The sequence below is a fragment of the Stigmatopora argus genome, chromosome 1 (genome assembly GCF_051989625.1).
Source record: "Stigmatopora argus isolate UIUO_Sarg chromosome 1, RoL_Sarg_1.0, whole genome shotgun sequence".
NCBI lineage: Eukaryota > Metazoa > Chordata > Actinopteri > Syngnathiformes > Syngnathidae > Stigmatopora > Stigmatopora argus.
In genome coordinates, this window is record NC_135387.1 from 14947441 (window position 1) to 14962624 (window position 15184).

The following is a 15184-nucleotide window of genomic DNA, read 5'->3' on the forward strand; positions in this document are numbered from 1 at the left end:
AACAAGAGCACATTTAATTTTTTATTGTGTATCAAACCTATTATGGTGTGATTATATATACACATTTTAACGCTATACACAAGATGAAAAGCTTTGCTATATGGCACTCCCATTCTAAATTCGAAGGATACTACAAAAGTACATCATGGCTATATTTCCATTATTGATCAGTTCATTTTTTAGATGTTGGTGGAGGTTAAACTAGGCGTTTAGGACTAGTAGAATAACTCGTGATTATCTTTTTATTGGTATTCCCATTTTGTTTTTCGTTTCCCGTGATATGTACACAAAAAAAGAGTTGACAGACACACTGAGAAACCGAGGATAATATCATATAATATGGCCAAATACTCAAAGTACCGCGTGTGTTTCTGACAATAAAGAAGAGATCAATAAAGATTTCGATCTTGAGAAGAAGATAAACTGTGATGTTTTCTTCTCAGATAGCATCAAAGTGTGACGTCTGGGCACGTGTTGAAATCTTTGCTTTAAGAAACGTGGCCTTAGCAGGTTACCGGTTGCTTGTTGGCGTCTCATCCCACGAATGACTGGCAAGCGGTTGCAAAATCTCCCTCGGTCTGTCAGTCTTTTCCCGAGTACACATCCAGCGACCCTCGCCACCCTTGCTTGAAAAGCCGCCACCCCCGGCGAGACATGTCTGAGGTGGAAAAAGCCATCGCTTCGGCTCCGGAGCCCATCGCCGCGCTACTGGACGCCCTGAACGCCACCGACTCCAACGGTACGGAGGCGCTCAACGTTACCGCAAAGTTCGTGGCCACGCCGGAGGGCACGGCTTTGGCGTACGGTAGCCTGGTGCTCATGGCTCTGGTGCCCATCTTCTTTGGAGCCCTGCGCTCCGTGGCCTGCTCCAAATCCAAGGTAAGACTGATGTTAGCTGGGGCTAACTCGGCTCACGTTCGAGCTAGTTGGCAGCTCAGGAAGTCTACGTCAGCAGTTGTGATGTGAAATAAAACGTACTTTTCATCACATTGTAGGTCATGTATTCATTTATATATGGATCTCTGTGTCACATTGTTTACTTTAGCCAGTCTCGCGTTGTAGTGGGCGCTTGTTGGCGTCATCTTTTGTTTGTTTGTCAAGTCACATTTATTTATTTAGCCTTTGTACACGATATTTTTAGGGGAGCGGACACGAGATCTGACCGTGTTCTTAATGTGTTATGTTTTGTTGCTTCCTTGCATCTTAAGATGCTCACTAAAAGCTTGGGGTGACGTGTACTTGGGGAGGTTTTTGTTTGAACACGTCTCCGATGGCTAGTAGATTTAAAGTGGTGCGTTAAAAACGAATAGTTAACCGGATTCCCAAAAGGTTGGGACACTATACAAATTGGGATTAAAAATTGAATGCAATTATGTCGAAATGACAGATTTTGGCTTTTCAATCAAAATGGAACATAGGTAAAGTGTTCAGCTAATAAAATATCATTTTGAAATAAACTGTATGTAATATTGATTTTGAATTCCATAAGGTTAGCAAAGAAGCTATTTGTATATTGATTTTGAATTTCATAAGGTTAAAAAACAGCTGTATGTATATTGATTCTGAATTCCACAAGGTTAACAAACAACTGGATGTATATTGATTTTTGAATTCCATAAGATTAACAAGGCAGCCCGTTGACAGTGGTTTGCGCATTGGCCTTACAGTTCTGTGATTGACGGTTCAATCCCAGGTGGTTTTCGACTTTCCTGTGTGGCGTTTGCATGTTCTCGCTTGCGTAGGTTTTCTCCAGGTACTCTGGTTTCCTCCCATATTCCAAAAACATTCATGGTAAGCTGGTAAAATTGCCAACCAATTCCCTGGCCTGTTGCCCATAGTTGGCTGTGAGAGGCTACAGCACCCCCTGCAACCCTTGGTGGGTTAAAAACAAATAGTTAAGTGATACAATAAATGAATGAATCTCCAAAATGTTGGGACAATGCCATTTTAAGCAATTTGAGGCAATCCCCTCTTACAACAGTCTGCAAAGGACCGATGAGATAATACGGGCCTCTAACTGTTCAACTTGGGCCTTCTTTGTTTCACCCTTTTCTTTATGATGCACGAAATGTGAAATTGTGAAAGATGTGGACTGCAAGCTGGGCACTTAAATACCCGAATCATCACCTGGAGCATATGTTCTAGAACAGTGTTTCATACATGTGCCATTGGTTTCACATGCATCAACTTTTGGCGACGTAATGTCTGTTACCACAAAACAGCTTTTCGCATAATATTAAGAGACTGAAGTAATCTTGTGAGGTAAGTCATAACATTGAGAATCAAAGAGGTACATTACCTATATATTTACATCACGTAAATTGGAACTTGTGAGACGTAAAGTCGGTGTGAAAAATTAGATATTGGATTATTTGTGTGTTTCTTTGATTCCTGTTGATGAAGTGCTGATGGGAATGACTTCACATTGAAAATATAAGTGACAGTTTTAAATTAGATTTTCCGCTGGTGGTGTGCCTTGAGATTTTTGCAATGCAAATAGCGTGCCGCAGCTCAAAAACGGTTTCCGTAAACACCGTTCTAGCACATGAATTTACCTTTCAGCGTAAAAAGCGGTGCCTTTCCAGATTTGCAATCTGCCCATGCTGCACGCACTCCTGCAACATATTGTCACAGATGCTTTCTACTGAGCTCAGCACTAATAACAACTTCAGTTGTCCTTGCCCTCTTTAATTTGGAGGACACAGCTTCCCAGTTTTCCACAAAGAACTTGGAATTGTGAACATCATGCTCTGGGACTGTTTCTCTGAAAAGGGGCCAGGACAACTGATCCGTCCGTGTATAGGACAGAATGAAAGGTGCCATTTTCCGTCAGATTTTGAGTGGAAACTTTTTGTCAGCAAGACCATTCAAGAGGAAACGTGTTAACATTTTTGTCATCGACAATAAGGACAAGCTAATTTTGTTGACGTTAGGACCGCACAATTATACCCCAAATCACAATTCCAATTATTTTGATCCAAATTATTAAAAAACTGTTATTAAGTACTATTCCTTTATCATACGAATTAATACATCAATATTTTAACCGTGTTCGTTTTCAACAAACTTAAGTTTTCAGTGTCAAATCAATAATTAAAACTAATAAGTTCCGATAACAAGAATTCATACTGTAAGTGCTGGATGCAGGTATTTTCACTGTTGAAAAATATATTAAACATCAGAGCACACACAGCAACTTAGAGGGTTAACCAGCTGCAATACTAATGTAAGCAAAAGGCTTGCTTTAGGGTGTTTACAAACTGTTCCATTAATCAGCATTTCCATCTTTTATATTACCAAAGTTATCCAACGCCAAAATCCACAAAGGGGAACATACAGGGAGATTTGAATTGAATCAATATTGCATTTATCAGATGATCATATCGCCTCCACCTTTGCTTCTTAATGAACAATCAAGTGTGTTTTTTTTCTGCCTGACTAATTGGATTCAGTCCTGATGCTGTTTTTTCTTTCTGTCTTTTCCGTTTACATCTGTCTTGTCTGTAGGATCTCGGAGAAAAAGCATACGGGTCAGGGTTCCGAGTGAGTATGAGAGACGCTGTTTGTGTGCACGTAAACATACACTACATACTTTGTGGTTGCGTGCTTGTGATAGTAAGGAATAATTACAGCACCAATACGCCACCGTGACGAACCCTAATTTTGTTGCCTGCATGACAACTTGTATCACATTTGTTTCCTTCCTTTCATCGACTTATAAAACTGTTAATTTGGTCTTCATGTTGATGTGACAAAATTCCTCAACTGATACTTCAATACCAATTCCTGAGCGCAGACCTTCTTTTTGGTCTTACCCCATAACCAGAGAGAAAGGATTAAGAAAAGTATTCGAACAATCAAAATGTCATGCGACCCCGCAATGACATCACAATTTGCTTGCCGTTTTGTTGAAAGATATGACACTTTCACTTTGCCTTTTTGTCAAACGTGTATGAATCAGTTTTTCCCTCAGCAGTTAATAGATATTCAAATAAGCTCAGCTAAATGCAGTCCATCATCAGTCAGTCAGTCTGCCAGCCAATCACATTTATGTAGTTACAGTCAGACGTTGCTTGGTTTTCGTTGATGTAATAATTGCTACTATGTAATTGCGACTTCCCGGTCTTATCTGCACTATTGCCATCCCATGACTTCTTGCTACATCTTCTCAAGACTTTTGCCCAAATTCTCAAGCTCTTCGCTTTGCAACCCAGCTTTGGAGGAACAGCATTAAGATTTAACATTAAGAATAAGAATTAACATTAAGCCATTGTGTTGGAGTCAGGTCTTTCCCTAAAAAGGTGATAAGTTCACAAGAATATTACAATAAATTCCTGTTGAGACTACATACTTGGTTTACAAAAATGTTGCACTGAAATATTCTCAGTCTGTGGGGAAGCCAGTTTTTGACAGTTTGTGTCACTAACAGTGAAACATTCAACATTATTTTCCCCTCCAAATACAAATATGTACTTGGTCTTTAATATTTGTATCTTAGATTGATTTACAGAGACCTGTATCAATAATTGTATTACCATATTGTGAGATAATGTTAGCATGAGCCTTGTACTACCAATCAGATTACACACGGACTAAATGCTGATTTGTCAAAGGAAGCCACAATGTTGACTTGCCACATTTGCCCATTGGTTAGACTTTCCATTCATATGCTTAGACAAAGCATTCTGCGAACAAGCAGCCTCATTGGCTATGAACGTTGGTGGCTTACCCATCTAATGGAGGGTGTGATTAATGTTCTGTTGTTTGGGCAGTTGTGAATCCGGAAGTTCCCCATTACGAACCAAACTGAGTCAATTCAACCATACTGAAGCAATTGAATGGCATCTCAAGTAACCTATGCAAATACTTCGACTTTAGTACAGGGGTGGCGAAACCGGTCCTCAAGGTAGAGGTTTGTGCTCCAACCAATCCAGCACAGACTGTTTAACCAATGAGGTTTCTGCGGAAACAAGACTCACCTGTCTGCAATCCAATAATTGCTCTCGTAAGATACCAGTTTGGTGAAACGCTGTCCTCTTGATGGCTAGGAATGAAAACCTGCATCCACTTTTTGTAATAGCCCTTTGTGGAATAGTTTGCCCACCCCTGGTTTAGAAGATGCCACTCAGTTTAAAAATCAATGCCCTGCAAAACTGGGGGCATTTTCATGTTTTCCATTTTATTTTTATTTTTTAAATCCTATTTTCGTGGGTTTTATGAGCTGGAACCCCAAAATAGATTAAAATTAATATTTTACATTGTTTGCATTGTGGGCCTATTATCTATTAAACATTTGAATGGATTTATGGAAATAGGAAATGAACTTTTTTCATGATATTCAATATTTAAAAAAAATAGGGTCTGTATTCTGACTAACTGCTGTCAATTTCTGCTTTGTTTTTTAGTTAGTTAGATATGAATATGTAGGCATATTTGGCTCAGCATCAGTTGTTGAAAATGTCACATTGAGTCACGTTTGCCATTTTTGTTCCCTCAATGTAAACAAATAAGCACAAACAAAAACTTTTTTTGCGCCCATAAATAGCTTAAAGGTGTGCGCCAAATAATTTTTGCACATATAATGGTTGAGACATCTTTGATTACATATGTTTCTTTAAAAGATGGGTTTTCACATTTTTCTCCACTACTACACATTAGAAAAATGAAATGCTGTGAGTTTTGAAAAGATTCCCTTCTCTGAGAGGCTGTACTTGTTCAAGGTCTTACGCTTTTTTACAACCCCTAGATATCTTTAAATATGTATGATATAGTATGCCCTGTTCTCATTTGCTCTTCCCTTTACTCCATGCTCCCAAATCAATGTAATTACGTACTCCTACTGTTGTCCACAGAATGCATCAGACATGCCAGAGACCATCACCAGTCGAGATGCAGCCAGATTCCCCATTATCGCCAGCTGTACTCTCTTTGGACTTTACCTTTTCTTCAAGGTGAGCTTGCCGGTTCTGATGTACGCTGGGCTCGTGTTACCCATTAGATTGTAAAAATCTAAAGACATTTGATGACAAGAACATAGGGGTATCAAAAGGTTTCATGATAGGTAGATAGATGGATAGATAAAACTAGTACTTACTCACGCACGTGTTACACCCTGTATTTACGCTCCACATGTAAACACACAACTTGACACCGCTAAAATTGGTAGAAGGGTCTCGGCCATATATATTCCTTTGTCACATCACTCAACCGCATGCAACTTGTATATTTTTTTTAATCGCCTCCTGTTTTACTTCTATTGATAACAGAGGCCCCTTCTTCTTTTAATTCACACCGGGAATCACTTTCTTTTTAACGCAAGAGTGTTTAATAACTTGGATTGTTGGTTAGTTGGGATTTTCGTAAGGTGAGGTATTACTGTATTAAGAATATTGTCTATTGCAGGTGTTTTCTCAAGAGTACATAAACCTACTTCTTTCGGTCTACTTTTTCGTGCTTGGCGTGCTGGCGCTGTCTCATACATTGAGGTAAGTTGAGATACATTGAGCATTCAAAAACACCTTGGTGTCGGTAAAAGGTGTTAACTCTTTTTTTTTTTTTTGTGTCTAAGTCCTCTGCTGTCCAGGGTTTTTCCAGCTTCGATACCAAACAAGCAGTACCAGCTGCTCTTCACACAGGGGGTTGCTGAGGCCAAAGAAGGTGAGGCAAAGCAAATGCGTGCCTTCCTTTTTTTCCTCTGCCCAGCCCACCCTGGGTGTCAAATGTTGTTGTTTTTTCTCTGCAGATATCATCAACTATGAGTTTGACACCAACACCCTGGTATGTTTGCTTGCCAGCGGTGTGGTGGGCGTGTGGTACGTTCTGAAAAAGGTATTGAACACCAGGGCATGATCTTACGCACTCGAAGTGTATCGTCCTGTACGTGTGGACGGTCATTAACACGTCTCACTGTTGCGGCCTTGCAGCACTGGATCGCAAACAATCTCTTTGGCCTGGCCTTTGCACTCAATGGGGTGGAACTTCTGCATCTGAACAACGTCAGTACTGGATGCATCCTCTTGGGGGGGTTGTTTGTCTATGACATTTTCTGGGTAAGCACCGACATCATCCGAAATATAAACTGACAGTTGATGATGGTGCTCACCCCCTGATCTTCTCAGGTATTTGGGACCAATGTCATGGTGACAGTTGCCAAGTCGTTTGAGGCACCAATCAAGCGTGAGTATTGATTATGCTTAGTTGACGTTTATTTTCTGATTGCATGGCTACAATGGTGCAATTCGTTGTCTGTAATGCTAATATACCACTGCGAGGTGCAATCCCCCACATAAAGGTGTGTGTGGGGTGGGGTGGGGGGTTTGGGTTTGGTGAGCAGTGATATATTTGCATAAAACAGGATTACTGCCAGAAAACTATTATTTTAACAAGGTGGTCAAAAGAGGTTGACAAGTGATGTCAATCTTCAGATCACTTCCCAGCTTACTGACTAAATAGTAACAGCATCCTGATCTCCTTCTCTCCTCCGGGCAGTGGTGTTTCCTCAGGACCTGTTGGAGAAAGGTCTTGAAGCCAGCAACTTCGCCATGCTGGGTCTAGGTGACATTGTCATCCCAGGCATCTTCATCGCACTCCTGCTGCGGTTTGACGTCAGGTAATGATTAGGAGGGGGATCCTTGCCATCACGTTTGCTTCTGGTCCTGTTCTCTCGCCTGATTGTGTCATTTCTTCTACTTTTTTTCCCTACATTTGCAACTTCTAATTTTACTTGTCCTTCTTTTTGATCTCATGCCATATTTTCTGATGTTAATTGTTGCTCCTTGTACTTGTTTCTTAATGAATTTTCCTCCTTATCTCCTCTTTTTCCTTTCTTTCTTCGCATAGTACTTGTTCCACGTGTGGCCCCCCCCTGCCTGTTCTACTTCTGCATGCTTGTCTTCAAATTATTTCAATTTTTTGGAGCTTTACATTCCTCATTTTGCGATCTATTCTGCTTTTTCAAGTAGTCTATGTATTCTTACTGGAAGGGATAACCCCCTAACCCACGCTCTAAAGGACGTCTTTTTAAATAAATGAAAATTCGATCATTCTTTCTTAAATTGCATGTTTCAAAGTTTACATTTACTATGAACAAAATATGTTTCTTCTATCACTTATTTTATTGGATTGTTAATAAGGTCCCTTTGTCTCCTTGTACTTGGTCAAATTCTCTTTTTATTTTTACTTTCACATATTTGATTATCATTTACTCATTCTTTCCTTTTCATCTTCCACTTCTACTTTTATTGCTATTGTTCTTATTCTTTGACTACAGCCTGAAGAAGAACAGTAGGACATACTTCTACTCCAGCTTCCTGGCTTACATCTTGGGGCTGGGCCTCACCATCTTTATCATGCATACTTTCAAACATGCACAGGTGAGAAGTTAAGAATTAGACTAAATCTCCCCTTGGAGTGTCGCTCACCCGTGTTTTTGTGTGTGGTCAGCCCGCTCTGCTCTACCTGGTGCCTGCCTGTGTCGGCCTCCCAGTTTTGGTGGCCCTCTGCAAAGGAGAATTTACAGAGATGTTCAGGTGAGTAAATGTGACAAGTACAAACATATGATCGTGGCAGGAGCAATCCGAGCCCCCGCGGTTGGCTTGGCAGAAAGTATCAGTAAACACAAGCAATTTATTAATTGATAGGACCGGTGTTGTTCGAGTTACCTTTTGAAAAGTAAAAAGTTATAGTTATTGTTACTTTTCTGAGGAAGTAATGAAATTACCAGTTACTCAATTCTGAAAGTAACTGTTACTTGACTTTTAAAAAAATTATAAAATATGATTTGGCTGCCCACCAATTCAGGGTGTCTCCTGCCTGGTGCCTATAATTGGGTGGGATAGGCTCCAGCACCCCAGTCCTGTTTTTTTTTTCCCACCCTGAAAAGCCTCCACTCTCAGTATGATCCACACGTCCATTACAGCGAGCGTGTTTTTGTTTAGACGAGTTTTGCGTGTGACTGTGCGTTAACTGGGTTTGTGTGTGTGTCTGATTAGTATGCCTACTAGTAAGACCCGCCCTACCCTGTCAAACAGTCTTCCGTGACGTGCTTTATTCACATTAGTCATTCGGAACCCAAAGGGTTGTTCAAGAACCCAACGCTGCAAACTGAGAACACCACGGAAAGAGACACCATCTTCCTGCCCTTTTTTGCATCCCTATTGTTTTATACTATACACTTTTTTCTCTTTTTTCTTGTCTCCATCCTCAATGTCGATCTACTTTCTGTAAACTAAGTTGACATGCGAAAACACTCTCGACACTAAGTATACCTAGACACCCCTCTAGTCTGTCTTGCTGGCATGCATTTGTAGAAACTTTGCTGTTTTTGTTATCTTGAAACTATCATTCTTTCAATGCCTGGTCTCCTTTCTGATTTTTTTTTCTACACTTACTTCTTGGTCACTTTTCCACTTTACCTTCTTTCCCACCCTTCGAGGCACTTAGCTATGAGTCATCCGAAGGTGTTCTTCCAGCCTCTCCCAGGCTTACTTCCTTCCCAACCACCAGTGGCTCCCCTGCCAGCATTGCTACTTCCATGGATGTGTTCTCTATGGCGACAGACTCCTCCCACCGGCATCGTAGACTGCCCGCCGCCATGTTGATGGCCCGTCCTGATTTCTCACTTCGGTTTGTAGTAATATGAGCATACCTGTCAACTTATACATTTTTCCCGTATTTTATAAATTTTTTGACAGCTTTTGTACAGGAAGAAAAAAAAGTTTTTTTTGTAAAAGCGATCTCGTCTTACCCATTTCTATTGATATGCGCACGCCCGTCAGTCACTGCCGTCTTTTTCTCTATATTAATATAGCGCGTCAGCAAGCAATGTACCCAGACAGTCAATCTGTCAGCGTCACACAGCGACATCTACAGACTGTTGAATTTAGTGCATACAAAAGGCGCACCGACTGATTGGGCACCCGTTAACTTTGGGGAAAACTTTTAAGTGTGCCCTATGTGAGTAAATATCTGCTGCGTTATATTTGCACGGTTTATTATCACTTAACAAGGGGAATTGCAATCATTAATAAGGCGAGCGATTAGCCGAGGTTGACAGGTATGCAGGAGCTTTAAATCGTCTGTTCGTTTTTCCTGAAAGAACTCCAATAATGACATGCTCCAAGCCAAACACTTTTTTGCCCAAGGCACTTTTTACTATATTTCATTAATTTGTGTGCACTGGACTCTATTACAGCCAACTATGGGCACCAGGTGGGGAACATCCTAACTTGTTGGACAGCCAAATGCAAGACACAAGGACACTGACAACCTTTCATGCTCACACGCATAGCTAGGGGCAATTTAGAGTGTTCAACCAGCCTACCATGCATGCTTTGGGGATGTGGGAGGAAACCGGAGTACTTGGAGACAACCCATGGAAGCCTGGGGTGAACATGCATACTCCACACAGGAAGATCCAAATCGATGATCGAACACTCGATCCCAGAACTGAGAGGCCAATGCGCTAACCACTCGTCCACTGGATTTATTTCATTGTCTCCTTTTTCAATATTAATGCTGGGTATTAAATATTTCCCTTCAGGTGTTAGCATTTACCATAAGTCGTCTACTGGTACATTATGGCTTGTGTTAATGTCACCGACATGTCCGGCATCATCATCTGTTCTCCTCCAGGTATGAGGAGTCCTGTGAGGAGGAGGTGCTAGCTAAAGATGACTCGTCAGAAACACTGAAGAAGGACCAATAGCATCCATTCACTGACCCCACCTGGCTTGCAAACACCCACATTTTGCCAGGCCCCGCCCACCACATCTAATTATTTGCCAAACTCTTGATCACTTTTCATTCTGGACCTTTATTGTCAGCGGAGGGCTGGGGAACCAGGAGCCTACAACCATCGTTAGGATGCAAGGATGAGGAGATGGGGGCAGGGACTTCTCACAAGCAATGGCCATTATCTCACGATGGATAGAGACAGGGAGGGATATTTTAATACATTTAAGTTTGCTAAAGATTCAGAACTTTTTTTTATTTAGGTATGATGAAGAAATTGGACTTTTAATTCTTACTAATCAATCTTTTGGACAACAAAAACAGACACAATTTTTATGTGCCTTCCACTCATTAGTATTGTAATGATTACAATTCCAAACATGAAATTTTGTCACGTGGTCATGAATTGCTTTCCAAGGGCTGTTCCAGCATTTAATATAATTTATTTTATCGTTGATTTTCAATTCACGAAAGCATGACAAGCCCCTCCCCTCATCTGTAATCTTGGATGTGAATGTTGATGGCATCAGGGTTGAAAGTCATCACATATTTTTCCATGTTTGTTTTCTTCTGTTTTTTCCCCTCGGTTTAGGATTGTCTTTTTTTTTAGCTTCATTGCTGTGAGATTAAAGGGAAGGTCAAATGGTGTTTCACAATAAAACCTTATTTCAACAGTTTTTTTAAATTTAATCGTGCTTGGTGTTTTGATTGGTTAATAGCATTTTTGAAAATGCTGTATTGAAAATTACCTGTGCTGGAATTTGTGTCAGCAGAATTTAATCTAGATTCATCCTAAAAAACTGAATATGATAAAATGTTGGTATTTGAATCATTGCATTGAAAAAAAAAATGCCATTTCACTTTTTTAAACCATTCAGGTTAATAGATACAGGCTGTTTCTGGTGGCACTAATTTCATTTACTCTAAATTTGACATTACTCAACTTTTATGGTCCCTTTTGTTATTGCTTTCTTTACACTTTTCTATCTTGTTGCTAAGGAGGGGAAATGTATCATGCTCTTGTACAGCTATTGTTTAAAGACTGCATGTCAATGTTTTTGGTGTTTGTCGGTACATTAAAAAGCATACATTTGTCAACTCATGGTGCTGCTTCAAATCTTGGTGTCACCATATCTTCAGGTGTTCATAAACAAGCGATAAAGTGTATCTTCTAACCTATTTGTCAACTAAATTAAATCCTTCACACAGAAAGTTTGTGATTGACCTATGCTGTAATTGCCAGTTTAAATCTAGTTTAAATCAGCTTTTGCTCTTTCAGTCTCAATACAACACACATATTACTCTCAATGTAGTATACGTACTTATATTATATAATTCTTATATCCACTCATTTTCTGTACTGCTTATCCTCACGAGGGTTGCAGGGGTGCTGGAGCCTATCCCAGCCAACTGTTGTCAGTAGAAAGGGAATACCCTGAATTGGTTGCCAGCCAATTGCAGGGCACATTGAGATGAACAACCATTTACCAAGGGGTAGTGGTTTAATATGTTTTCATTCAAAAAGCAAAAAAAGAATAAAAAAGGAAATAACAATGTGTAATGATTAAAACCAGTTAGTTGAGGAATTCCTTGAATACTAAATGTTCAAATATATTAATTGCAGGGAACGTAAAAACTCAGCCGGGTCACCTCTGACCCATGTTGTGCATAAATGATCAATAGGAGGCGGCAATGCAACAATGCAGTCTGTAACCCGCCACGTTAAGCACCGCGAAGAGGAAGTGTCGCCCTGGTTGTCGTCATTTCCGGCTGAGACGCAAGAAAACATCCGTCCGGCACAACCGGTCGTCTTCAGTCATCTGGACAATGGGGGAGGCCGATGTAACGCAGACCCAGGCCGACGAGAAGCCTCCGGACGCCGCCTTGGTACCCGGCGAAGAGTCGGTAGTGTGGAGTCATGAAGTGGAGGTGTGCCTCTTCCACGCCATGATCGGACACAAGCCTGTCGGTAAGGCTCATTGCGAGTAGCATGGCATTGTTAGCTTAGCCCTGCTGCTCTTCCTTTATGAAATAGACATCTCATTGTTCCGCATGTTATTCTTTATTAAACATTAAAAAATAGTCATCGTTGACATATGTATAAGTTAAACTTTAACATTATCTTAATACATTATTTGCCTCCACTATTGATATGCTATACTTTCATTTTAGTGAAAAACTAATGCCACTACTGCTTGTTTGGCTGTCGGGGCAAACTTCGTACTGGTCATTTACATGCAAAATGTTCTAAACAGAACTTTTCATGCTTAATTTAAGTTAATTGTTATAAAACGGCTTATGAATATTATTCGCAGTGATCGACCACATTGGACCTCAAACATCGTCAATAACAGCGGACTATTTCAATTGAGCGTTGCTTGTGTCAACGCAATAATTATTGAGCAATTGTACCAGCACGATCCAGTGTTCAAAGTAACGAGCACAATGCATCAGATATAATACTTTTGCAAAGGATTATGGGAAATGTAGTTCCAAACAGGTGTCATTGTTAACTAACCTCTACTCAGTCGACAAATGATTCAGATGAGTAATAAGGATGTGTTTGTGTATGTGCGCAGGAGTGAACCGACACTTTCACATGATTTGCATCCGGGACAAATTCAGTCAAAATATCGGCCGCCAGATTTCCTCTTCGGTCATCTGGGATCATCTCGGAAGCATGTATGACATGCAAGCACTGGTGAGGACACACGTGTGCGCACAAATAAATGGAAAACCAAATATTAGTCCGTCCAAACAAAGCAAAGTCCTGTTTTTTTATGTTTGCTGAATTCTAAGTGTGTTTACTGATATGGTTGGTTCTTTTGGTTGATTGTGTGAATTTTGTTTGCATCTGCAGCACGAATCGGAGATCCTGCCCTTCCCCAATTCAGAGAAGAGTTTCTTTCTGCCCGATGATATCATCCAGGAAGTGAAGGAAGGTACGCGTGGCTTGTCTAACAGGTCTTTCAATTGCTGATAACAATATTTGTCAACTCTCAACTGAATTTTTCTTCAGGCAAGTTGTGCTCGGAGGAGGATCCAAAGGAGGAACCAGAGCCAGAGCCGCCCACAATGCATGAAGAAGGTAAGGATGGTCAAAGGAATGTGCTCGCTTTTGTCACTGTATCATAAATGATGACCTGCTTTTATCAGGAAGTAACTCCTCGCTGAAGATCTCAGAGCGGACAAACGCAGGACGCGACAAAGAGAAAGCCGGGGTCGAGGGTGTGGCCCCAGGTGGAGGAGCAGTTGGTGGCGGGAAGGAAGCGGAGAAGAGAAAGAGGAGTCGCGCCGCCGAGAAACTCCTTTCGTCTTCCAACCCTTCCAGCCCCGGCGGAGCCAAGAGAAGACGTACATGACTGAACGACTGGCCATGTGTCAAGAAATGGCTGGTGCGCCCCAATTCATGGCCTTCATTTTGCGGCTAGAGGTCAACGCTCAGTTGCTTTTCCAGTCTGATCAACTGACAGGAAGTTAAAGACTGTCATGCTGCGTGAAGATGTGGTCCACGCTAACGCCAGTTCATCTTTCTCTCTAAATGGACAACATCCCAATTCCCTGGAGCAGAATCGTCATGACTGGCATGCTAATTTAGTCTGATGACTGAGTTGTATGTAGCATTAGCCTCGCGGTGGTTTTTGCCACATTTTGATGTAAGGAGAGAAAAAGCTTTGGTTCATTTACAAATATTGTGTGTTGGCAAGCAGATGCTCTTGATGAAATTGATGTCATATTTAAAATTTACTTTTTATTATTAATGTATTTACAGATTGTACCAAGAAGCAATCCCTTCTGTTTGGGAGTATGCTGAATCGTTTCACTGTCGGCTGACAATTGTGAAATATTAAACCTAATCTTAATCTCTATTTTTCCCCCAGGTTTTAATCCTCGCTTGTCATATTTGAATCACAGATTCCATTGAAAATTTAAGAATAGCAGAGGAATGAGAATGTATATACAGAATATATATATATATATATATATATATATATATATATATATATATATATATATATATATATATATATATATATATATATATATATATATATATATATATATATATATATATATATATATATATATATATATATATATATATATATATACACATGCACACACACACATATATACACACACATACATATATATATATATATACACACATATTGGCGGTCCGTGCATTTTCTCGTAGCGCCTTCAACGAATCAATCCAACCCTCAAAAACTATTTTATGGCTATAAAACCTCGACTGCAGCTACAGCTGTGACACATAAGAAATAATCAATAAATCAATGCACAAAAATGGGGTAAAATCCACTTCCTAGCAGCAATACTGGAGCTTTTCAGACATTACAACCGGGCCAGGGGGGTGATTTTCCCGGGGAAAGACAGGGATGAACGTCAATGGCGTACCGGCAAACATTGCCCGAAAATGTGGTAAAATCCA

General features: G+C 40.4%; 2 protein-coding genes across 4 annotated transcripts; both read left to right on the forward strand.

The window, feature by feature from the left end:
- Positions 1 to 452: 452 nt before the first annotated feature.
- Positions 453 to 11833, forward strand: hm13 (histocompatibility (minor) 13). 3 transcript variants are annotated; one of them, XM_077601101.1, is made up of 12 exons: positions 459 to 879; positions 3508 to 3543; positions 5853 to 5951; positions 6403 to 6485; positions 6569 to 6657; positions 6743 to 6828; positions 6924 to 7049; positions 7119 to 7176; positions 7489 to 7609; positions 8270 to 8372; positions 8443 to 8528; positions 10633 to 11833. In XM_077601101.1, exons 1-12 carry the CDS (start codon positions 655 to 657, stop codon positions 10703 to 10705), a joined length of 1185 nt encoding a protein of 394 aa, XP_077457227.1. In that variant the 5' UTR covers positions 459 to 654; the 3' UTR covers positions 10706 to 11833. The 3 variants fall into 3 exon arrangements, with proteins under 3 accessions (XP_077457246.1, XP_077457227.1, XP_077457236.1); XM_077601120.1 differs by lacking the exons at positions 3508 to 3543; positions 10633 to 11833 and adding an exon at positions 9442 to 10611 and having other exon boundaries at positions 453 to 879; XM_077601110.1 differs by lacking the exon at positions 3508 to 3543.
- A 610-nt stretch (positions 11834 to 12443) lies between these two features.
- mrgbp (MRG/MORF4L binding protein) lies at positions 12444 to 14598 on the forward strand. The gene is made up of 5 exons (XM_077595549.1): positions 12444 to 12700; positions 13311 to 13432; positions 13592 to 13673; positions 13751 to 13819; positions 13888 to 14598. Exons 1-5 carry the CDS (start codon positions 12559 to 12561, stop codon positions 14091 to 14093), a joined length of 621 nt encoding a protein of 206 aa, XP_077451675.1. The 5' UTR covers positions 12444 to 12558; the 3' UTR covers positions 14094 to 14598.
- The last annotated feature ends 586 nt before the right edge of the window (positions 14599 to 15184 follow it).